Genomic DNA, 24,272 nt, shown 5'->3' with positions numbered 1-24,272 from the left:
GACCAGCCCCCAACATTTGAACTTCCACGCTGTTAAAAATTGCTCAGGGAAGGTGCAAGTGAGGCAGTGGTTATCACTAGCTACTGCTGCACAAAAGCATAACCAGCCCCACTGCTACCCATAAAGCTGTGCTCAGAGCAAAGGTGCTAAACCAGGGAGAAAAGCTGCATGCAGACAAGACAAACAATTTTAATAACTCTAGCTTCAATAAAACTGCACAGAAATTGTGCTTCACCGTGCACAACACAATGCTGGTGTCCTGATGATCCACCCCAGGATACCAGTGGAGCCTTATCTTTGCTCCCTTTCTTCCACTACGCCCAGGATCCACTGGCCTTGTTTCAGTGGAAGCCAGACATGCCTTGGTATAAAAAGAAAACATAAATGGGGTGCGTATCTACACCCAGGGAACTGGGGAAACATTCCCTGATCCCACAGTTTAGACGTAGCTACTAAACCTTTGACTTCTGAAAACAAATTTAGAATAAATTACCTTTTCAGAGAAAGAATAGTAACTAATTTAACCTGATGAAATAGACTTCACCATGTAAACATCAAATATTTTTTAAGAGACTAACCATCCTGATCCCCCAATATTAGAGTACCATACATTAGATTTTAGTCAAGAAAACATTAAAGCCCAGATTAATTTTCTTGTTTTATTCTTATCTTCAATAACAACAATGGCAGGTCAGGTATTACACAGACCCCTTTCATATACCCCATTTCCTCATCTTTTCTCTCATAACCTTCTAATATCCTACCCCCTCTATCCCACTCGTATGGATCTAGAGATTGCAAAGAAATACACGTGATTAACTTCCAGTGGACAGTTTATCAAATGCAAAGTGCTGCACCTGGGTCAGGGCAATCCCAGACAGGAGCACAGACTGGGAGAAGAACTCATTGGCAGCAGTCCTGCAGAGAATAACCTGGGGGATCTGGTGGATGAACAGCTCAACAAAAGCCAGCAGTGCGTGCCTGCAGCCCAGAGGCCAACTGCGTCCTGGGCTGCACCAACAGAGGGGTGGGCAGCAGGTGGAGGGAGGGGATTGAGCCCCTCTGCTCTGCCCTGGTGAGGCCCCACCTGGAGTGCTGCATCCAGGGCTGGGGCCCCAGCACCAGAAGGACGTGAGGAGGGCCACAAGGATGATCAGAGGGCTGGAACACCTCTCCTAGGAAGAAAGGTTGAGAGAGCTGGGGATGTTCAGCCTGGAGAAACGAAGGCTCCAGGGAGACTTCACTGCAGTTTTTCAATACTTAAAAAGGGGTTATAACAAGGTAAAGATTTATCACTTGAGCAGATAATGATAGGACAAGGGGGAACGGTTTAAAACAAGAGAGGAGATTTAGATCAGATATTAGGAGGAAATTCTTCACTAAGAGGGTGGTGAGGCCCTGGCACAGGCTGCCCAGAGAAGCTGTGGATGCCCCATCCCTGGAGGTGCTCAAGGCCAGGCTGGATGGGACTTTGGGCAACCTGGTCTGGTGGGAGGTGTCCCTGCCCATGGCAGGGGGGTGGAACCAGATGGGCTTTAAGGTCCCTTCCAACCTAAACCATTCTGAAATATGTTATGAAACTCGTAACACTACAAAGTTAAAACAAGCAAATATTTACTGCAGTAATACTGCAGTAAATGGCCATCTGAAATCTTTTCCTCAAACAACAAAAAGGAAACTATGAGGAGGCAATCTTCAAACATTTAAAGATTCCTGCAAAACTGAAAGAATAGATTATTATTCTCCTTTTCCACTGAGAATAAAACCAAAAGTAGTGGACTAAATTTGAAGCTATAGTTTTGGGTAAGATGTTGAGAACAAGTCAAGCACTGAAATCAGTAATCTAGGAAAGCTGTGAAATGTTCCTTCATAGTAAGCTTTTAAGACTGTTTCTCTCTGAAAGAGTTCAGGCCTAACTAAGGCCTGACTAATCCTTCTTTTGAGCCACAGACGTAGGTAACATGACTTCAATTTCTAAGCCTATTTTCTATTATTTTTTTTTTTTAAATATTCTTTATGTTTTGAGTGGCACTTAAATCTACCTCTAGTCTCCAGGTGATCAAGCAAGTTTCATGGAGGACAACAGTATTTCAGCTGAATAAGCAGTAAACTCAGGTTCTTGCCTACTTCTGTTGGCATGTGCGAAATAAGTTAATGGCTTTGTTCTCTCTGCACCACTCCTGAAGTTGGCACATTTTTGGCTTTTGAAATACTCTGCCAAAGCCACTAACCTAATTTAAAACAAAACAAAACAATAAAACACACACAAAAAACAAAGAAACAAAAGATGACTTCACTCTTTCCACTACAAGGTGTTACAACATAACTTGAGGTATAAAGTCACCTTACCTCATGCATGCTGGTACGGGTCAAATTTGCATTTTTTCCGCTCCTAACCCCTAAGAAAACACTAGGGAAGTCATGCCATAAGTGGCATCAATTTACTGAAGTTATTGGCAGCTCTGTAGAATCTGGACCAGGAAGAGAAGATCTGAATCCCTCACCACAATTCATGAAAACACAAGTAAAACTTTGAATCTCAAGTATATGACTTGTAACCACAACTAATCCCATAATGATCATGATGAGTATTTAAAAAAAAAGACAAGGAGGAAAGACAGGGGGAGAAGGAACTATTTTGGCAACATTAGGCTGCACAAAAGATTATGTTTTTAAACTGCCACAAAGCTGGTGTGGCAGTTTAAAAAATGTAATCTTTTACTGATGTAACTTCCACTGAATTTCCATGGATTAAGACAGCAGCAAAAAGAGGAAGACACAGGACTACAAAAGAAATTTAAAATAGAAATATTTCATAATGACTTCACTTTCTGTTGGGTTCAGTATTTCATCATATTTGTCCTTTAAACACATCTCCTTGCTGTTTATAAGGGTCAGGGCTGGAAGCACCTTTGTTTCCTTCTATGGAGAGGGCAAGGACAGCCTAATAATTCGTCAAACTCACTAAGGTGGTTGCTGAATAGGTCTTTAATTAAACTAATTCAAAATATGACTGCTGTTTATAAGACAAGGAAGGGAAAAGGTGCTAATTTAACTTCCAGTACACACAGGCATACATCTTAGAAAATAAATGGTAGAACGCAGTTACCTAAGCTTTTCCATAATTTGCTGACAGACATATCCACCCACGTTCAAGTAAAATTAAACAGAGGCTATTATTTCTGCTAAACGATTAGATATCAATTCAACTCCTGATATTCAGGACCCCCTCCCTGAAAAGTGATGGTTAGTATAATAATGTCAATTAAGGTGCGTAAGTTACTTCCTTTGCCATACATATTCATTTGTCCTTAGCAGTAGATCAGGTATTTCCTCTGCTTTGGTCTTCCTCTTAAACATACATGCATACACAGAACCACTGATCCCCTCTACTTTCTCTACTAATATTCACAACAGCAGAACAGGCAGCAAAAACTGCCCCAATATCACCATGATGGAGTTGGCTCTAAAATAATAAGCCAGACATCCGCCTTCCTATTCTACAGATTTTTGACTATCCTTCCTGTTCAACAGCATTTTTCATTTTACAGTTCCAAAGTGCTATATAAAAATGCATTAATCGTTTTACATATGAAAAAGGTAATACACCTTTAGATATTCTCTCCTCACTGATTCTAAAATAATTTACTATAACCACACAACTCTGGAAAGAGGCTATACTAAAAGTATTCGGAGATGTTACTGAAGAGCGAAGACTCACATTCCAAGGGGGTAAATTAGAACAGTACAGTAAATATCACTAATACAAGTAAATTCACAAGATTAAGTATCTGTTGTATAATTATTGCTAAGTCTACCCTGCTTTTTTTTTTTTTTCCTATTGGCTATGTATCAGTAACTTTACTCATCACAACGTTTAGATTTTTAGTCTAACACAAAGGAAGACTTCATAGAAAAGTTTACACAAGTTTACTACTGCTGTAACACTAATAATCTATAACTTGAATGCACTCAGACCTGTAGCAGGCTGTTGCTGCTGAGTAAGTGTTGCAGCCATCGCAACGGCTGCTGCATTTGGTATGTTGCTGAAAGGGGTCGGTCCAGTGGTAACACGTGGCGCGCTCTGCCACTTCTTAGCTTCTGTTCGTCTCGCCTCAAACACATCCATGGCATCTCCCAGAAAGGTTTTCCTGTAGCCAAGGTATTGGTCTTTGAGCATCTGAAGGGGGGTGGGGGGAAGCCATTTTAGTTCAGTATATTAGACATAAAACCTTTACTTCATAAGGAAAAAAAAGAAACCAGGTTATAAATAACATTTCCTTAAAAAGACATGAAAAGATCTAGTCAAGTTATAAACTGGATAGAACTGTTTTGCATCAGCTACAGCCACAGGTTGTCCTTTACTTAAATGCTGCAAAGTGGTCAAGCGTAACAGATCAACATTCTGCACGATCCCAAGATCTTTCAAAGTTGGTGTAAACCAGCACCATTTTATTTGTCGGTGTACTAGCTGACATCAGAGGCAAAATATAGCCACACTACTAGCTCACTGCACAATATAACAACTCTTCAATGTTACCCTTTCTGCATATCTTCATTTGCTCTTGTTTTGCTTCGTTTCATGTACATATCTGTCCTTCTCCCTCTTGTCCTTTCCCTCTCTTTCTTAGAGCAAACCCAAAGGAGGCATCTGGATTTTAGGATCCACTGTCATTGCTGATTCATTTCATCAGCTAGGTAATACAGTGCAAATGCAATAAATTATTCTTGCTTTAGGCTTCCATGTAGCCCAAGTTTGCTCTTCTTTCCTGACTTGCCCTCCCCATGCCCTCAAAACCCCACCTTCTATGGCAGTAACTGGCTTGGCCTTTCCATCATAAGCAATTTCTGTGAGTGACCTCTGTCACAAGGGAGGGAAATATAGATATCTTAAGTAACATGAAAGGACTAATGGCTTCATTTAATGAGCTGGTAAGAGCCATTTCCATCTAGAGAGTATCTTTAAGTACAATACATTTATTAAAAACAAAACCCAACAGATTCAACTGTATTTTATGGAAGACGTACTATTTCCCGTGTTCCTGGCTAAGTGCTCATCTCTGAGGAGCACATTTAATTCCGGTCCAAGAATTCTGACTCAGGATTTTAACAGCTGTAAGCCCAAGTCTATCAGAAATAGCAGGGAACACAGAAAGATTTCTCTCATTATCATATGAGGACTGCTTTCCTTGGCACGAAAAGGCATTTATAGAACTTGGAGGTTTAATAAGATGCCATCTTGACTGCAGCTGACAGAAATGTCATTAGATTCTGAGATTCTGTAGAACAAGGTATTAAGGCTAATCTACACAGAACAATTTAATAGTTTTCTACTTAAATTGTGCCCAAGCACATTTTACTCTCTACTGAACCTGGATACAGAATGTACCTATACACTCACCTATAATATGAATACATTTATCAAGTAACCCTGTACAAAGAAGTTCCAGGTTACGTTTTACTACAACTTCAAACCTTTGAAATGAAGTATATGTGCAAGGCAGAAAGCCTACTTCAGACAAAGGAATGAATTGGGGTCACAGCTCTGCCTTCACAAATCATATTACAACCACGAAATAAGGCAGAGAAAAAAGTAGTTTCAAAACTGCTCTCCTCTCCTAGCTTCTAACAGTTGATAAACTGCCAGAATGAAAGATCCAATTAAGGAGTATGTTCATTTCTCTGATCTTTGAAGTTGCAATTGTGTCTTCCAAAAATACAAGTCATCATGCCCACTAGATTGAACTTCAAAATACATCCCAAAAGAAAGTCCCCAAACCAACCCCTTGTTTTCAGATAATATACTTCTCAAGAAGTAACACCTTTCACACTGAATCAGGCTGATAAGGTACTTGAAGTTGTTATTGCTTATACTCGTATACTAATCCTGCTCTTTGCATTAAATAACAAAAGTATCACCACACAGACCACAGCACAAGCAAGGGCTACACTCAGATCTCAGGAGTGAAAAGCCCAGAAGATGTTCCTGATCCTTTTTGTTTCATTCCGCTGAAGTTAGAGGAGAGCTGATATATGCTTTATCTGGTACCTAAAATGAGTTGTCTAAGAGCAGCACAAGTATCTGATGGTAGGTAGCTGTAATCCAGTGAATATCCGTGATGACAGAAGCAATGTAATGCAAAGAATTTGTTCCTACAAGAGCATGTGCATTCTTGAACATTATTAAGGAAAAGTAAACAGTTTCAGACATTTACAAAACTAGCAATACCATGCAGAAGAAACTCTGAAAGGGAAAAAAAAGCAGAGGTATTCCCAATTAAAAAGTCACTTAGCAAAAACAACCCCAAGTATTTGTACTTTCTCCAAGTTTTTTTCTTCTTCTTCCCCCTGTTATTAAGAAGAGTTCTGAAGGTCAAGAAAAACTACAGATTGTAGAACGTTGAGATTTTGCCCATTATCCAGAACTGTTGTGAGAAACTTGAGCTGGAGTCCATGAAGGAAAAAACAAGCCTAACTAGGCTCCTCTGGCATACTACTTCATCAGTTTTTTTTTTGTTTTCCGCCCCCCCCCCCCCCCCCATAGTAGTCTTTTTGTATATACAACTTTCCTTGAAAGCCAGATTGGAGAAAAAAATTAAATCAAGCAAGCCAGAACTCACTTTTCACGAAGTTATTTTGAAAACTCTTACTGGTGAGTACCTTTTTTTTTTTTTATTATTATTACTTATTTGAGTAAGACCATATTTAGATTGTCTTTCCTTGAGATCAGCAGGTCATTGGATAAAGAGTAAAACATACATGCATGAGATCAAATACAGAAATTTCAAGAACTGATCAACAATTAAAAAGCATTTTGTAACCTAAATGACTGTGGTCAGTTGACAACATCACTGTAAATAAACATTTCAAATTAGACCTCAGTTGAACAAAAGTTGCCCTTTTAATCAAAGTACTCCTTGGATAGCTGTTACATAATTTTTAAAAACAGTAATTTAACAAAAAAAGAATACCTGAAGATATATTATTAGTGAAAGAAACAGACGCTTGTTGATAGCTAAATATGTAGGAACACAACAAAACAACATACCTTTACATTTTCATGTATTGACTGAAGTTGTGCAGCTAAGGCTACAAATGTTTGATAGATTTTCTGCATAGCCATGGACAAATCTGTAAGAGGTATATGAAGTATATGTAAATTACAATCTTACTTCTAGGAGAAAAGCTTTAGTGTTTATATTACAGCAAGAAGCCCACCCAAAAACCATACAGCATGAAGCATAAGAAAATTGCATGAGAAGAAATTGTCTGTAAGAAATCCAGAATTTGAGAGTAATTAGGTGATACAAGACCTGCACACAGAACTACTTCCTGAAGCATTATTTCTCAGTGTTTCAAACTTTATTTTGGGGGAAAAAACAACTCTTTTCTCCAATTAATTCTTATATGCATGGTAATCTGTTTTCCACAATTCTGTCACTCAGTAAAGCTATGAAAATATTATTCTATTTAATGTTTTTTAATTACACAGGAACATTTTACCTCACTGGTTTATTACATGGAGTTAGATCAGATTTTCTTGCATTTGTATATATTTTCTGCTCTGAGTTAATGCACAATTCAGTGTTCAGTTGATTTTGCAAAGAGATAACAGTAGAACAGAAACTTTACTTGCATTTAAAAACATGACTAACAAGGATCACAGGAACTCTCTTATTCTACCCACAAGCACATCATAAACTGAGAGAGAGACACAATAGGGAGCTTTGTTGCCTACGTAAAGTCTTAGATTTAGGATAGCCTGCTTCCCACACAGATATTAAATTGTTTTCAGTGCACCCACTCAACTAATGCAAAACTTTAGGATTTAAGTGGAAATCTCAAAGGTTTGGGCAAAATGAGGTGGGCTGCTAACCAAAAAAAAAAAAAAAAAAAAACTTTTCTAAAAGAAGCACTGAAACAATTTGCCAAAATGAAGGATAAAAAAGCACTGAAGTGGTCTTTCAGTGCAATTACATCAGCTTCATTTCCTCTGAAGGAGGCATATAAGTCACTGAAATGCAGAGTAGCCATCAAGTTCTTGAAGATAAGACGATTTAAGAACTGAAAATGGTTGCCTCTTCATAGAGGAATTTTTCCATTATAAGCTGTGTTTCTTTCTGAAAAAGGAGTAAATCTCATGTTATCCTGCAGGAATGTAGAGCCAGTAGTATCTAGGAAGACTGGCCTCAAGTTCCCATAAGAGTCTGAAAGCAATTTATTGATACGGAACACATGACATTTCAAAATTCAAGACATTCTGGGTCATAATTTATGAGTTTTTCCCATATGCAGGTAAACTGGCTACACATATGCAACACAGCGCCGACTAGATTTGTTGACAGTCTAGGTACACCGGTACAGCTGACTGATCCTTGCCCACACAAGCAAAGGAACTTTAAAATTGCAGCAGGACACTGCTGAAAAAGCTGAGGAAAATGAAGTGGATGCTGTGAAGAGGATGCTGTGAAGGCATCCTCTCTCATACTCTGCACAGTGATGTCATGCGGAAAGAAGAGAGGACCATGAGGATCCTGTAGTTCTCTCATTTTTGACATACAAGGTCCAAAGCCTAAGCACCATCCTATAATGGCAAGATGGTCAAGTATCAGTTGGCACAAAAAACATGCACTTGAAATCACTACTTATCACAGGACCTGTACCTAAAATGACACAAAAGATTAAAATTCCTATGATCACAGGAGGATAACAAACCAAAAAGAGATCTCTAACAAGAGATTCTCCCAAGATAAAATGATGGCAGCAAAAAAAAGAATAAATTTTCTCCAAGTTGAAGGCAAAACAACTCCTCTACAATAAGGCACTTTAGTATTTTCCACAGATAAGCATCTCTGCTGCACAAAAACTTCTCCTTAAAATAGCAGGTGGACACAGAAGTCTCATTCATGGAGATGGAGAAAGAAAGACAGGTAGGCAGAAACCAAGATGAAAGGAAAATAGGTTCCCTCATTATACACAAACCCCTAAGAACACCACACAAAGACAGAAGAAATAACAGTGGTCTCAAAGCAGAACAGAGTCAACAGACCAAGGAACCATGCGATGAGTCAATAAAAGACTGAAGAGTATGGAGCTTTCTCTGATGTCTTTATGAGCTCATTAGGAATGTAAGCAAGGAAAATGCAGATGGATTCTACAGATGCTGCAAGAAAGGAGAGCCTGAAAAATCAGAGTTTAAGAATTTGCAAAGTAATGTCTGAGATGTGCCCTGGCCCTGTTAAGAGTCCTTAATTTCCATTCCCAGTTCCTACACAAGCGCCTTAGCTAAGTCTAGAAAACATTCAGGAACCACCCTTGTAGAAGAACAGAAGTCAGAACACGAGTGTAAAAACATACCATGTTTCTTTACTTCCTAGCTTTCAGAAGTTTAGAAGTTGTGATTTCTACTCCTGGACACACAAAGTTTCCAAACACAAACCAAGCACACAATCTGCACCTCAAGAACTGGATCCGTCTTAAACAGCTCCAGAACCTTTATGAATTAAACAACTGCAGAATCTATCTGAACACTTGCTTCTGTACATTGAATAAGGAACAACAGTAATGAACAGATAAATTACTAAGTCTTATAGATACAACACTTCTTAACTTTTGCGTATGAACCATTAAAATTGAAACATTCACCTTGTGGAGTTATGTGAGAATTGTTTGCTTGAGTAGCAAGATGATTTTCCAGTTCTTCTATTTGCTGCCTGTATTGCTGCAGTTGTACTTCAAACTGCTCTACCAAGATTCTGAAGTAGCTAGATGAATAAAACAGTGAAGTTTAATCATACAGTTTCATTAATGTGCTACTATTTAAAGAAAAAACACCCATCAGCTGCCATTTTCCATTTTGCTACTTGCAGCAGTTACATGTTTTATGACATTCTTCGACAAGTAAAAAGAGTATGGACAGTATTTCTCATGTCTTTGGCATAAGATAAGTGTAGAAATAAAACACTGATTCTATGAAGCACTTGATACATACATTACAAGAAGCAGAAATAAGTCAACTTATAAATAAAAATAGTCAATAATACAATTATGTAACTGTAACTCACTCTGCTGGGGCTGTATTTTCATGCTGGAGACCGGGAGGAGTTTTCTGCGTTCTTAATGCTATTTCTGCATTCTTCAGCTCCTAAATAAGGAAAATTAATAAAATATAAGGTTCTGAATGAAGTGCTCAAAAAGAAAAATAGCTACAATTCTACTGTTCATTCATATAAAATGTTTTCTTCCTGTATTTAAAACTATGACAGAATCTGACCAGAAGTTCTTTAAAGAACACACTGGTAGGAAGTTAAAGAACTGCAAATACCAGAAGAGGTTTGGACAACGAACAAACGATGGTACACCCTGAAAGCATACTGAACTCTTTGAAGATTGCAGAATGGTTTGGGGTTGGAACGGACCTTTAAAGATCATTTAGTCCAACCCCTGACATGGGCAGGGACTGTCACAGGTAAGATTTAATTTCTACTGTACTTCAGAAATCCCGTTACATTTATTGAGGACTATGGGAAAAGAACAGTCAAATGCAGGAAAGTAACATATCTAAAAGAAATATTTTACACTTGAAGTGGAAAAAAAGTGCCTTTTTCTATGGAAGGGATCTTTTTAAGCATGGTAATTACAGCAGACTTCTGTTTAATGCTTTCCAATAACCATCATTAATCCTTTCTCAATGCCTGGTTCGGTCACTATTCTTAACTGTATTGTTTAAGGAAATGCAAGAATATCACTAACAACTTCTTGCTTTCATAGGAAGTAATTGCCCAAGCATAACTACAGAGTGTTTCCTTTCAAGATATAAGGAGCATCATTTTTTTTTTTTACTTGATAATAAAATACACTGATTTATGAAGTAAATAGTCTTGACATGCCAGATGAAAGAAAAAGTGACAAGATCTTAACTTCAAAACTTAACCTGAGCTCAAACTGGTGACACAGTTAAAATGCAGACCGGTGACCAGAGCTGTGACTCCTTCACTTAAAAAACATTTGATACTTTGGTATCTTTGGATAATTTTTCTTAATTAGACAACATAAGAAAATATACTTGCATCTCTGCTGCCCCAGAGTCCATCATGTGGTTACAAATTGATTTTCACTGGCAGCTGCATATGCAACTGAAATAGAACTAGAGGGGGTATATATTCCCTCCATTGTATGAGTAACATAAAAGGATGCTCTCCTCAAGATAGATGTCTTTATGCTGTTGTACTTATCTGAAAACATCGGCAGCACTGATTTCAGTCTCCTCAGATAATTTCAAGCAGGTCAGAATGGATTAAGCTTTTCACTTCGTTTACAACTGCTTCAGTTTGGATATCATATAGTTTCAATGTGCTAACTTGTCTGATAAATAAAGGTATTTATCCTATAGGAAATAAACATGCAAACTTTACAGAACAAAGTTTTATTAAGTTATACCTGTGCAGTTTCCATTTTCAGCTTGTCTATATTAAGAGTGTTTCTTTGTAATCCACTGGCAACTACAGAGAGAAGTTGTTTCAGAGCTTTGATGTCTTCCTGTACTTTAAGCATTGCTTTAGATGACATTCTACTAATTTCTTCCTGAACTTGTTTTTGTTCTTTCACAAATTTCCTGGAGAAGGGAAAAAGGGAATAGTAGGAAAAGACACAATATATTTAACCTGAAATACCCAAGTGTTTACCCCACTTGCACTATTAAATAGAAGTTAAGGAATTTTAGGTTTTCCAAAATCTAGTACTGAATAGTAAAATTATTGTTTAGCTAGCATGCTAATAGCACAGAAAACAGCAAAACCCACCAAGACTTCAATAGCAATTGTATAAGCACGTCATGCTGTACTCTGACAAACTAAGCTACATATATTTTTTAAATATATAATATCTTTCCACATAAAGCTATTACCACATTGAATTCACCAATAAAGTAAAAGACAGACTGACTAGTCTACAACCTGCCTCCTTCCTGCTTGAAGGAAGACTTTTGCAGTTCTCTCAACTCCATGCAAGATCCACAATGCACATGCAAATAAGATTCAATATTTATTATGCATGTACAATAGGCTTACTGCTCCCAAGGAGAGAAGATTCAGCTTCTAGAAGCATATTTATTGGTTTGTGGAAATGCTATTTAAAAGCAAGGCTGAAAAGGACAGCCTAAGACTTCAGCTACTAAGAATTATCCACCTACTCTGATCCCAGTATTAATATGTGACAGCCTTGGGCTAGCAAATTATCCTGCAAGCAGCCGGCAGTAAAGTGCATTTGTTACATACCAAAACACTAACAAAACAATACTTCAGCTATGCAACTATAATAAATAAAGCACTACTTACTGAAGATTTTCTACATCTTGACAGATTACTGGAGGTAGATTTTCATCCTTTAGTGCTTTGCTATCTCTGCAAGAGACAATGCATGTTTACACTGTGCTTGGAAAATGGCAAGCAGTTTTTTTTACATGATTACTAAGTATCACAAACACTTCCAATGACTGATTACACACTTTTACACCTGTTGTATGTATGCTGCAACTAGAAGGATTTCAATTAGTGCACAGTCAGAGACTATAGTGTCCAATCCTGTGGTGTGAGTATTGCACACATTTTACAGAAACAATTTTTGAAAACATGTGATTAGTCAATAGCAGAAGCCAGATGAGCAGCAGGCATTGCAATTTTCCCATCAAATGCAACATTTAAAATGATGAACCATCATTACTAAATACCCATACTGCAAAAATTGGTTATTTACAAAAGTAAGGCTTTTCCAAGAGCAAAGTAGTAGAAAAGTCCAGTATGTCAGAAAACAACTAAGCTTAGTGAGATACTGAGCGCAAAGACAATCTGAACACTTACTCTGGTCTTGTTCCTGTTTTGTCACCTAGAAAAAAAAAAGAAGTAGGTCAGAAATAAAACTTTGAGGAACTGACAAAACAACTTTAATGAGATTTTAAGGAAGAACTAATGAGTGCAATCCGCTTGATTTCTCTTATTAATAATAGACTAGGTTAGTCATAGAAGAAAGGTTTTAATTTATTCTCCCTTCACAGACAAGTGTCTTTTCAAGGTATTCACCAGGTCAGGTGCTAATTTCTTGGCACAAAAAGTAACATCAAGCATCTTGTGTCCCTACACCAATCACTACAAATGCATGAACAATTGGAGTTGCATAAAAAATCTGTCCCTGCTTACACAACCGTAGCTTACTCAAACCTGCATCCACAGAACACCAAAGTGTTTTGAATTCTGTGATGGCAGTCTCTTCTCATATAAAAAGGCAATTAGAGTTTGCTCACTGGACTTCCTTAAGAATTCTGCTTTTGCATGTTGTCGAGGAAAAAGTGAGGTTTTAGAGAACTGAAGATGTTACCGCTTGCTTAGCATCTACACAATTCAGACTAGACGTCTGTGTATCTAGATGAGAAGGTGGATCCAAGATACCAAATAACTCTTGAGCAACGGAGAGGAGCTGAAAGCAATATCATATATATAGACAAGCCATGACTATTTCTAGTTGTGGCCAGGAGCAGTAACGATACTGTAGCAGTCTGTTAGGAAGAAAGCTCAGACCAAAAAATAGGCCTCATCTTTTTCAGCTGGATGCCATTCAAATCCTTACTTCCTCTCAGAGCCAACAAGCTAGAAGGTAGCTGAAGCTGATGCTAGCACCACAACCAAATTAGGCTGCACAAGCCAGTGCTCCTGCCAGGAGAAGCTGCTTGTTTTAGAAGCAATAAATGCTTAAATTGTCTGCAGACTGTCAGCCAGTACCAGCATCCATTCCCTATACCTTTTGCAAACAAACAAAACACCAAACAACCACCACCACCATCAGTCCCAACAAAAACAACTACCAAAGAGCAACTGCACAAAAATGGAATAAAGACCAGAACTGAGAGAGACCACAATTAGGACTAAGTTTATTTTGCTTTCTCTCCCCAGTCACTTTTTTTTTTCCTCGCTGTATATCACCTCAACAATATCTAAAAGGTGAAAGATTTGAAATTAGACCTTGCTGCTTTCTGGGCAACTGCCCTGGTTTTTAATAACACAAGGAAAACTTATATAAAGTTATTTGCTTCCCACAGAGCAATATTTTAAAGAAACACTAAGCACTCAGTCTTTACCCTCCAGTCTCAAGAAGAAAAACTCTTTATAACTAATTCCAGAAGACAGCATAAAGGTGCCAGTGCCTATTTGTCCTGGACCTTTTAGGGCAGCAATTTCATAAACACTTTTTTTTTTATTCTTTTTAAATAGGCACATCTCCTCCTTCCTTATCTTCATAAAGAAAAAAAAATAAATGAAAGCCACAAAATCATCACTATCATACCTTAGCACCGTTCCTCACAGTTGTACAAACAATTGTACTGTCACAACTGAGTCGTAGTGCACAGGTAGGACTTAGTCAATGCCATCCATTATGAGAAACACTCCTAAATAAATCCTAAATTCTGAAAAGTGAAAACTCAAACAGTCCCCTTTAGCACTTCCCATTGCTTTGCTAAGGGATCTCTTTGCTCCTCATTCTGACAGCAGTCCACTTTGTTCCTAGTTCCATTTTTTGCATTGGGAATTCAGGTATTTAACTCATTTGGAATTATAACCTGAGATCTGAGCAAAACAGTGCTAAGCGATATCAGACTGAATTTGTCTGGGGTTCTCTAGGCTTCACTTTAAGATGCTTGTACATCATGGAAGTGTTATGCAATCCTAATACCATGGTAATGATATTGATATTAATGACAACACTAATACCCCCACATGATGAACCTAGAACTTAAAGCTTTTTCATCAGTTGCAGCAATAATGTCCAAAAATATCTACATCGTGCAGAATACTCCAGTTTGGACGGTCAATGTGTCATTTCCTCTGTATATAGTTTCTATATTTCCTTCTCTTTTAGTTATCGGAATACCTCATTTCAAATTTGGCTCCTGAATGAAACCAAGAGATTAAATGAACAGTTTTGATTCCCCAGAAAAAATGCACATTTTATAATCAGCTTTAGTTAAGGTTACTCTGGATATATAAAACTAAGGTAAATTAGTAAGTGCTCATCTGTCTATGCTCAATATTCCATTAAGTATTTCAGAGATACCACAGAGGTAGGTTTTAATAACTGATTTTAGCAACCTGATGGAATGTACCAGATAGCAGTACGCACTACCAGAAATACAGCTTTAAAAATATCCTGGTTTTTTTTACCTCTTATTCTTCATGCTGTGGGTATTAAAGGAAAAAAAACAAACAAGAATACCCACCTCATGTGTTTAAGAACTGTTACAACTTAAAACTATTTTCAAACGAGTACTTTCTGTATCTGCAATGCATTTCTGAAGCATAGCTCTGATTCCCCCTCTAGTGGTCATTTGACACAGCTGTTTGGAAATCTGCCATGGTTTTTCAGGAAACAGCCCTACGAGGCTTTTATGCCTGGAAGGCAGGAAACCAGGCTTTAGATCCCTGGTTCCTGGGCACGATACTTGGTTATACTTATTTTAAGTAAATAAATTCACGACATTGCATTTGCAACCAAATTTCTTTTTCTTCTATACAGGTACAACATTCAAGAATTAAATTGCTTCGTGAAAGGAAGAATTTAAAATTGATAGCTTTAATTCCACATCCCTAACAGCAAAGTAGTGTCTCTTCTGTAGTACTCTGATAACTTTGTCAGTAACAAATTATGGCATGCATTATCAGCTATAAACATTTTAAAACAAACTCACTTTTTTTGTCTGAAGAACTACTAAAATCAATGCCACCAAGACCTTCATTAGCAGTACTTGAAGGAGCCGCAGTTGTCCCCAGAGTCAAGCTCAGGGCATTCTGCCCCAGCCCTGCAAGAAACAAACAGAATTTTTGCATTTAAAATACTAATAATTACAACTTCTTTTAAACTAAACCCAAAGATAACCTTGTTTGCAATTTCAGTTCATTTACTACATTTGGATTAAAATATGCAAAATAGATTGTTTCATATAACTCTATAAAAGTTCATATAACTCTATAAAAGTATTTTATGTAATTGTTCATGTTACTTGATAACTAGATATCCATCTTCAGTCATCAGCATTTAAAATATCTTTGTTTTGTTTGTAGTTTAAGAAAAGCATGTTATCAAGACTGCAACATGTTGATTTTTCCTCTAGAACTAAAAGACAAGAAGTCAGTAAATAATTGAAATGACAACACTAATGGTTAAAAATTTTATTCAGATCAAAAGCCAGCAAATAAGGGGTTTTAACTTCTCCACAGTTAAAGGAGATACTCATGCAATATTTCCTTCTCCTATTTACAATCAACTTTGAGTCAATTATCACAACAAAACTTTTTAAAATGATAACACAAGAAAATCTAAGTAAACTTAAGAATGAGGGACATGAATGACTTCAGACTATAAAAATGAGAACTATGGATAGCAACGCTGTTCCAAACTGTAAAACAAGAATAACTTTCACAGTATGAAGTTTCATATAAATTAAATCTTACCTTATAACTTAATACAATCTAACATTGAATTTCAACATTTTAAGATAGAAGGGAAAAAAAAAAAATCACCTGTTGCTGCTGTGCTTGTATTCTGGAAGAGCGACCCTCCTAAACCTGCTAGGGCTCCTCCTAAGGAGAGGCCTGTGGAAGCAGTTGTAGTCGGAGCAGTTGTACCACCCAAATTTAATGTAAAGCCAGTAGTACCTGCAGAGAAAACAAACCAGCTTCATGCAGACACTGCGTTCAAATACATCCGCAGGCAATCTGAAATAACTGAAGTGTGTGAACAGCATTTTTATTGTAAATAAATAATAAACACAACCTTTTTTCCCTGCAATTTCCAAAAACCACTAGAGATTTTCAAACTGTAAGTCATTTTGTTCCATATTATTGCAATCTTCATTAGTCCAAATCTATAGCAAACTTCTGAGACTCTCCCAGAATGCCAGAGAATCTAGGATCTGGCACAGGATTTATTTTACAAAATAATGGATCTAACAAGTGTGATTGACTTTTTAATCTTTAAATGCTGAAATGCTAATGTTTTACGTTAAGCATTAAAATATTTAACACAAGGAAAATAAAAAACTTCTTATAGATAGTTTGAGTCTTCTACTGAAATTAAGTACTGCAGCTTCTGGCAGAATGGAGAGGACTAAAGTAGAGAAGGAGCACAGAAGGCACGAACAACTGGGCTCACATGCAGACTCCTAGCGTTAAGAACAATTAGCTCCACTCTTAATTATCACCACATATGTTGTAGTTCAGCTGAGTAAAGTATGATGGCACGTATTTGCCAGTACAAGATCTACACTGGAAAAAAAAATCTCATTTACACTACTAGTTAACTATTTCATGCTGTCTGTAACAGGTAGATATAACTTTTCAGCTGCATAAGTAGTAAACTTTCAACATCCAGTGGGGTTAACATTAATTAAAATGATTGTTTCATGTGACAAATCATCTACTGCTACCCTTGTAATTATATGCTGCCTAAATTACAAGGTGTACTGTCCTCTATATAAAATAAACATCTGAATTGGGACACCCAACTTAGAACTAGTAAAGTCCACCGAATCTTCTTACTGAAATACCACAGCATTATGCAAATGCTAGAATAAAACAGAGCATAGTACAGTTTTACAATAAAGTTATACTGTAAAAAGACAAACCAAAACATTTTCCTACCTGCTGCGGGAGTCGATGTAAGAGCAGACGACAGCGATAGGCCACCCGCTGAGGTAGAAGTAATAGATAAAGCAAACGGTGTGGCTGAACCTGCAGGTTTGTTGAAACCTAAACTAAAGCCTGTGGTAGCTGCTGATGTGGTAGCAGGTGTGCCTAGAAGAAAAGCAGAAAACACTTTTTGGATATTTTGTTTGAGAATGAATACTCAGTCTCATCTTCTACGCTAATCCCATTTAATTGCCACTAGCACCCCAGCAGGCAAGATCATTTGCGATAAAGTATTTCCATGGCACGTCAGATAAATTTCAAAGTTTACATTAATTTCAAGAAGGTATGTTTCCTCAAAAATTCTGAACAATCCAAGGGGCTTTAATCTTGGAACACAGATAGAGGTAATGTGCAAGCCAGCAGGAACACACATACCCCTTCAATTTACGAACAAGAAAATTATGTTATTTCCTCAGATTTTGCTTTTGAACACTTGCAAAGCAAAGCAAATAAAGCTTCTACTTCCTGCTAATTTCATGGGAAGAATACATCTTATATTCTGGAACCTGCATTCAAAGAGAAGTGTGATACACAAACCAGAGTAACAAGACCAATAAAAACATTGTATTCTCAGTAACTGCTGTGTGTCTGTTTTCAAGGACATTTCATTCACCAACTTAAAAGAACTGACATTTGCCTGCATAATACTGACTGCCACATATGATTACACATCATGCTCTGGGTCAGCTGCTCTTCCCTTCTCCTACCCATTTCATTCACTTCTTTAACCACTACCATTTTCCCCTACTTATTTGCAACAAGGTTTCCAAAGTTCTTGGATACCAGTCTGTCTGGTAGCACTACCCCCTCGTCCTCTCCTCCTTTCCTCTCTCCCCCCTCAACAATTTCGGCTGTTCAAATTCAAGGTCAGTTCTGATGTTTCCAAAAAAAAAAAAATCTGAAAACACCCACATATTTCTATAATTCTCATGACAGCTGAAAATAGGGATTGAAGTCATACCAGAGAAACAAGAGCAATGTATTCCTCAAGTCCCTTCCCAGTTCAACTCTGCCCTTCTGCTAGGGGAACTAACAAGCAGATCTGTTCACTCAAAGTTCATAAGAACAAGAAGCTCTGTATGAAGAATTCTTTGATAATGGATTCCACTTCTCTGCTGAAGGATGACACTGATGATTAGGGAACAAACACAAGTCTAGCTTTTCACTATGACCACTCTTAGTGTTGTGCAGGAATGGAATAATCCTTTAGCTCTACTCTGGCTTGCAGCCGACCACAATTAACAGCAAGGAAAAACCTCACACAACAGCTAACTTTCTACAGTATATGAACACAACAACTTTTTTTCACTGCTGTATATTCATTAACATCCAAATTAGGTCCTTACCTAGCGTCAGTGCTGTAGCAATGGTTGTTGCTGTTCCTGCTTTAATAAAGAAAACAGAGTCAGAACAGTAACTGAGAACCACCCAACAGTTATCCTAATAAAAGCCATGAACCAAAACATGGAAATAATGTAACATACGTAGACCATCATACAAACTTTTACATATTATCTTGAAAACAGAAAAAACATAACACAGCAATCACTGTTTGTGAGCACCAGCAGCATACAACAAAGCACAACTGCCTTTTAAAAACAAGCTTTTCTTTATGAGAATGCGTTAAGAGTGAAGCTTACATTAACACAGCAGCACACCAACTTGTTTAAATTTCAAATAAATGAAAGTAAACAAGATCTACAGAGACTGATAATGCTCTCAAGTATTTTTTAGCCATATGACTGTACGTAACACTGACACACAAAACAGATTTACAATATGATGAAGAATATGGGGAGCAAGCTTTTTCAAATTGTTGTGTCTTGGCTCAGGGTTTTTATCCCCACTTGTAATTTAAAGAGACAATTTTGAACAGTGCTATGCCATTTCAGATTTAAAAAAAATGATTAAAAGTTCAAAAGACAGCATCAAGAAAGAAATCACCCTAACATAGACAAACACAGTAATACACAGTAATAATAATTATTAGAAATAATAAGGATTTATTTATTATAAGGGAATTTAAGAACCAATCTGTTCATGCAGAAGTAGAAAAAATACAATTTTCTCCAAATAAATTGCAGCTAAAATAAAATTCATTAAGTTATGTGTGTGTGATGGCTGAAAAATAACTAAAGTCTGAAAAGGTTCATTATTTTATACTCCAATTTTTAGGACTTCTGTAAGAATTTCTGCGTCTATAACTAGAGACTTTCTATAATTTCTACATCCGAAAAGTTCAAATTTAAATGATAATTTTGAGTATTCTGGATGAAGATGTGTTTCCAGAAAACATTAGATTCAAATTCTGGCACAATTTACACATACGCCCAGATACAATTTTCTGGCAACCGCATTTGCGTTTGTGCATCATCAGTGTTGCATACTTCTCAAATAACAACCTTTTAAAACAGTCTGTGAAAAATTTTTAAGAAAAGAAATACAAAATGACATAAGTAATATTCTGAGCGTGGCATTCTGTGACATAAGTAAAATTCTGTGTGCCATAAGTAACATTCATGTGGTACACGTACAAAATGTGTGGTACATACACATGGTAAATTTATTCACTGTTCACTCAAATTTGTGCTGTACAAGAACTTTTTCTACCTGTGCTGGTGCCTCCTAGCGTAAAGCCAGTGGTTGGCTTTGATCCAAAAAGTCCGCTCCCAAAGCCCACTGACGGAGCTGACGTAGTTGCTGTAGCAGTGGAAGAACCCAGAGTTCCAAAATTAAGTCCACCTGTTGAGCTATTACAGAACAAGACTGTTAGCAATTATTTTTTCAAAAGAAAAATCCAACCTCCCCTTATTTCTGTTTCTTTCCCACACCATCATTGTCCTGATCAGTCAGAACATAGCTGAGCAGGACAGTCAGAGCTTGCTATCACCAAGGAGGAATCCGCCTCCCTCCCTCTCCGACAGCTACCGTTTCCATGATGCTGACTCCAGCATCTGTTGAACTCGTTGCTACCTGCCTGATACATCCCGATAAACCAGCCAAAAACTTGCCGTTTAGTTTCCTATTATTTCCCCTGAACTACTGGAAGTGGAGAACAAATGCTACAGCCAGACCAAAGATGACAAACCATCAGGAACATCTTTTCAAAGTAACTTACAAGCCCAGTTCGATCCCTCTCCCCAGAAACATCAACCAAAGCTACTTCACTCTGAAGCAATAAGCACGCAGACAGGCATCTGACCACATCAACAGCACAACTTGGGCCTGCCTTACCACCGAGAAACACAGATGCAAGAATTAGTTTTCTAACCAAAACGCTCTCCTCTTCCACACGCCCCAACGGCAGGTGATCCATACCTATGCTTTGCACACTTTCTTTTCTGAAAGCACACTGTGCAATCCAATCCAACCAGTGAAATAAAATAAAAGTCCAGAACCATTTGCACAGCTTAAGGGGAATAGAATGGAAAGAAAGGAGAAACTCAGAGCCCAGCGATCACAAGGAAAATTAACAGCTGTTTTTTTCTTTTCTTTTTTTTTTTTTTTATAGAAACTTCATGGCAAATACAGGCCAAGCCACGTTTTGCAGAGAATGCATTAAGTTACAGCACAAAACACGTGGGGGATTACAGTTATCTGTAACCTGTGAAATCACAGGTGCTAAGAGCCAGATGTGTCTAAGGCTTAAGAACTTTAATTCTTAGACTGATGAAAGATGAGGTGAGTCATTTATTTGTAGTAACTTCTGGCTTCCATTTTGAACCCCTTGGGAAGCTTGAGAAGTTTTCTTGAATTTAGACATTTTGTATAGACTACAGCAGTAGCATTGAAATAAAACCTAATTTAGGTTTCAATGCAACAGTTGTTACAAACTATTTGAGGTTTCAGATGTGCAATATTCTCTCATTGTTCCCTCTTTTCTTTCTGTATGAATGCAACTTCTCTGCATAACAAGAGCCGATCTTTAAGAAAAAGAAGGCTATCATAGGCTTCTACATTAAAAGTCGACAGTATCTACACCCTGGCAACCTGGCAAGTCCAGTAAAAGTTGGTGCAAGTTCTAAATCTGGGTGTTGAGTGATCCTTAAAGGTAAATAATTCAGGAAACAGGCACCAAGAAGGTCAGAAGGACAAAACCAATCTACTGTTCAACTCCATAAGAGCCAAAGTATTTCAGCTTTCTTTACTCTCAGCATTTCAGCATACCAAACTGCAGCAGCATGACCTAACTGCTTATCACCCCATATATATACAACATGATGCTTCTTTCACTGGTTGCAAGCTTGCTTCTCATCTTTTCCTGGTATAGGCTAAGAGGATTTTTCAATTTACTTTTTTCATGTTTCAGCAGTCCAGTAGAAGAAAGCTAAGGTCCAAAATATGCAATTCAATACAGTGGGACAAAAAAAAAAAAAAAAGAATAAAAAGGAAAAAAGAAAAAAGAGAACCAATAACAAAACAACAACAACACCATAAATAAAGTCTATTTAAATATGAATGAATATAGAAGTAAACCATGGCAGTATGAGAAATCACAGACCAGAGTATTATTTACTCCCTGCAGCTGGGAGGATGAGGAATTCAGCTCACTTAAACCTCAACTCTAACTTCAGAGCTAGAACAACGCACTTCACCGGGCTAAAGCATGCTATAGAGAATACTGACAAACAAGAAAGACCTTAAAGACCTCAACTGCTAGTGGTTTAACACAGGAATTACATAGGCTGCCATACCATATAGGCTTTATGCCACCAGAATATTACCTGACAGGCCACGCTGCTTGCTAATACTTATGCTTGGTCTAAAGAGCAAAGCCCCCTTTCTTCCAGCACCTGGCAATGCTGCCTCAGCTGAGAAGAGGCCCAGCTTCTGCTTACAGTCTCAAACTGGTTCTCAAGCCAGCCATCCCCCAGGGATGCTTCGGATTCTTTTACAAACCATCCAGCAGTGACAAGGCCTCTTCCTCTGTGATACTCCTTGACCAACAGCCCTGAGGACTCATCCTACTTGTAGAAATAAATATATGAATAAAAATGCAGAGTATCATATTTGCTATTAATTAACTTCTATTACATTTTAACTTATTTTATGGATTAAAAAAGGCAGCCAGAAGAGAGAAAAAAAATAAAAAAAATATTCAAATTCCATGGGTAGTGTGTACCACGTGCAAATCAACACCCCAAAAGAAATTATCTTGTTTCAAGCAGTATATTTAAAATAGTGCTTCTGAATAATGCAGGTTTCCTATGATTAAAATTAAAGTTTTTTCTTTTTAACAGGCATGAGACAAAAGCAACTTAAGTTCTTCCTAGAGTTTACGTAAAAGCTTCACTGTGGGGAAGAAAAAATGCACACAGGAAACGAAAATATCGTTAACCTGTCCTGACTGGACTATTAAGAGTATCAGAAGAATCTCAGAAGACTTGCCCCCTCCCATATGGGCTTCCAAAAAGCAATGCTGCCCTTTAATCCAGAGATACTCTCTAATCCAGATGTAGTTCCCTTCCCACTAATTCCTGCCAAATCCTACAGATAGGTATTTTGAAACATACCTACTTCAGGAGAAGTAGCAGCCATGCCCATTTTGTTTACATTCCTATGATCAATTTTGCCTGATAAGATTTGGCAGACCTCCAAAAATTTGGAAAGTGCCCCAAAGCTCCACTGTAAGTATCCTAATCTTCAACAGAGGCATAACAGCAAGCAGGTCAGGAAGAATATGGGCTAGTGCAGGGGTGTGAAGAAAAAAAAACAACACTATTATTCTGTAAAACATGAATATTGCATTTAGCACAGAGCCTGCTATATCACGTGCAGATCAAAGCCCAGCACCACAGTTTCCTTCCTACTACAAGACACAAGCACCAAATGGAGGACTGTGACAGAAGGGAACTTGGAAATAACTTAGAAACGGACCCGGAACTTGGCATTTGAACATCACACACTCAGACTGTGCCACACACACCTCCTCAGGCCGCTTGCTTACAGCTAGGCACGTGTGGGATTCATCTTTTGTGTTCAGGATAAAAAAAACACAAATCTGGTCCAACCACCCACCTACCACCAGTGTCACCCACTAAGCCATGTCCCCAAGCACCACGTCCAACCTCTCCTTGAACACCCTCAGGGACAGTGACTCCACCACCTCCCTGGGCAACCCGTCCCAGTGCCTGCCTGCTCTTTCTGAGCAGAAATGTCTCCTCATTGCCAACCTGAGCCTCCCCTGGCACAGCTTGAGGCCATTCCCTTGTGCGAAGAGCCCGACCCCAGCTCCCCACCCCTTCCCTTCAGGCAGTTACAGAGAGCAATGAGGACCCCCTGACCCCCCCAGCCCCACGGGCTGCCCCCCACCCCCTATATTCCCCCCACACACACCCCATGAGCCCCACCCGCTGCCCTACAGGGGCGCGGAGGGCGCTCCGCGTTACCTCTGCGTGGCGGCTCCGAAGGAAAACCCCCCACCACCTCCTCCACCTCCTCCTGCCCCGGCTGCGGCGGCCGTGGCGGAGCCCAAGGTGCCGGCGCCGAAGGAGAAACCCGCGGACATGGCGGGGGGGGGGGGGGGGGGGCAGCAGCGGG

The 24,272-nt window shown here is 38.3% G+C and overlaps 1 protein-coding gene across 7 annotated transcripts in view; it reads right to left on the bottom strand.

The window, feature by feature from the left end:
- NUP58 (nucleoporin 58) overlaps positions 1-24,252 on the bottom strand; it is a 36,215-nt gene extending 11,963 nt beyond the window's left edge. For 5 of the 7 annotated variants that reach the window (XM_082759752.1, XM_082759753.1, XM_082759747.1 and 2 more), the window contains exons 1-13: positions 24,122-24,252; positions 20,343-20,482; positions 19,079-19,117; positions 17,685-17,837; positions 16,566-16,700; positions 15,734-15,844; positions 12,858-12,882; positions 12,336-12,401; positions 11,440-11,614; positions 10,065-10,144; positions 9,646-9,764; positions 7,049-7,131; positions 3,979-4,180 (exon numbers count right to left, since the gene is read on the bottom strand). In XM_082759752.1, coding sequence (XP_082615878.1) covers positions 3,979-4,180; positions 7,049-7,131; positions 9,646-9,764; positions 10,065-10,144; positions 11,440-11,614; positions 12,336-12,401; positions 12,858-12,882; positions 15,734-15,844; positions 16,566-16,700; positions 17,685-17,837; positions 19,079-19,117; positions 20,343-20,482; positions 24,122-24,240 — 1,447 coding nt within the window. In that variant the 5' untranslated portion in view covers positions 24,241-24,252. The remainder of the gene's footprint in view (positions 1-3,978; positions 4,181-7,048; positions 7,132-9,645; positions 9,765-10,064; positions 10,145-11,439; positions 11,615-12,335; positions 12,402-12,857; positions 12,883-15,733; positions 15,845-16,565; positions 16,701-17,684; positions 17,838-19,078; positions 19,118-20,342; positions 20,483-24,121) is intronic. The other 2 variants (XM_082759748.1, XM_082759751.1) reach the window with 1 other exon arrangement.
- Between the last annotated feature and the right edge of the window lie 20 nt (positions 24,253-24,272).

The sequence above is a fragment of the Aythya marila genome (assembly GCF_965140915.1).
Source record: "Aythya marila genome assembly, chromosome: 1".
NCBI lineage: Eukaryota > Metazoa > Chordata > Aves > Anseriformes > Anatidae > Aythya > Aythya marila.
The sequence above is the reverse complement of the archived record's forward strand: the minus strand, read 5'-3'. Positions and strand labels throughout refer to the sequence as shown.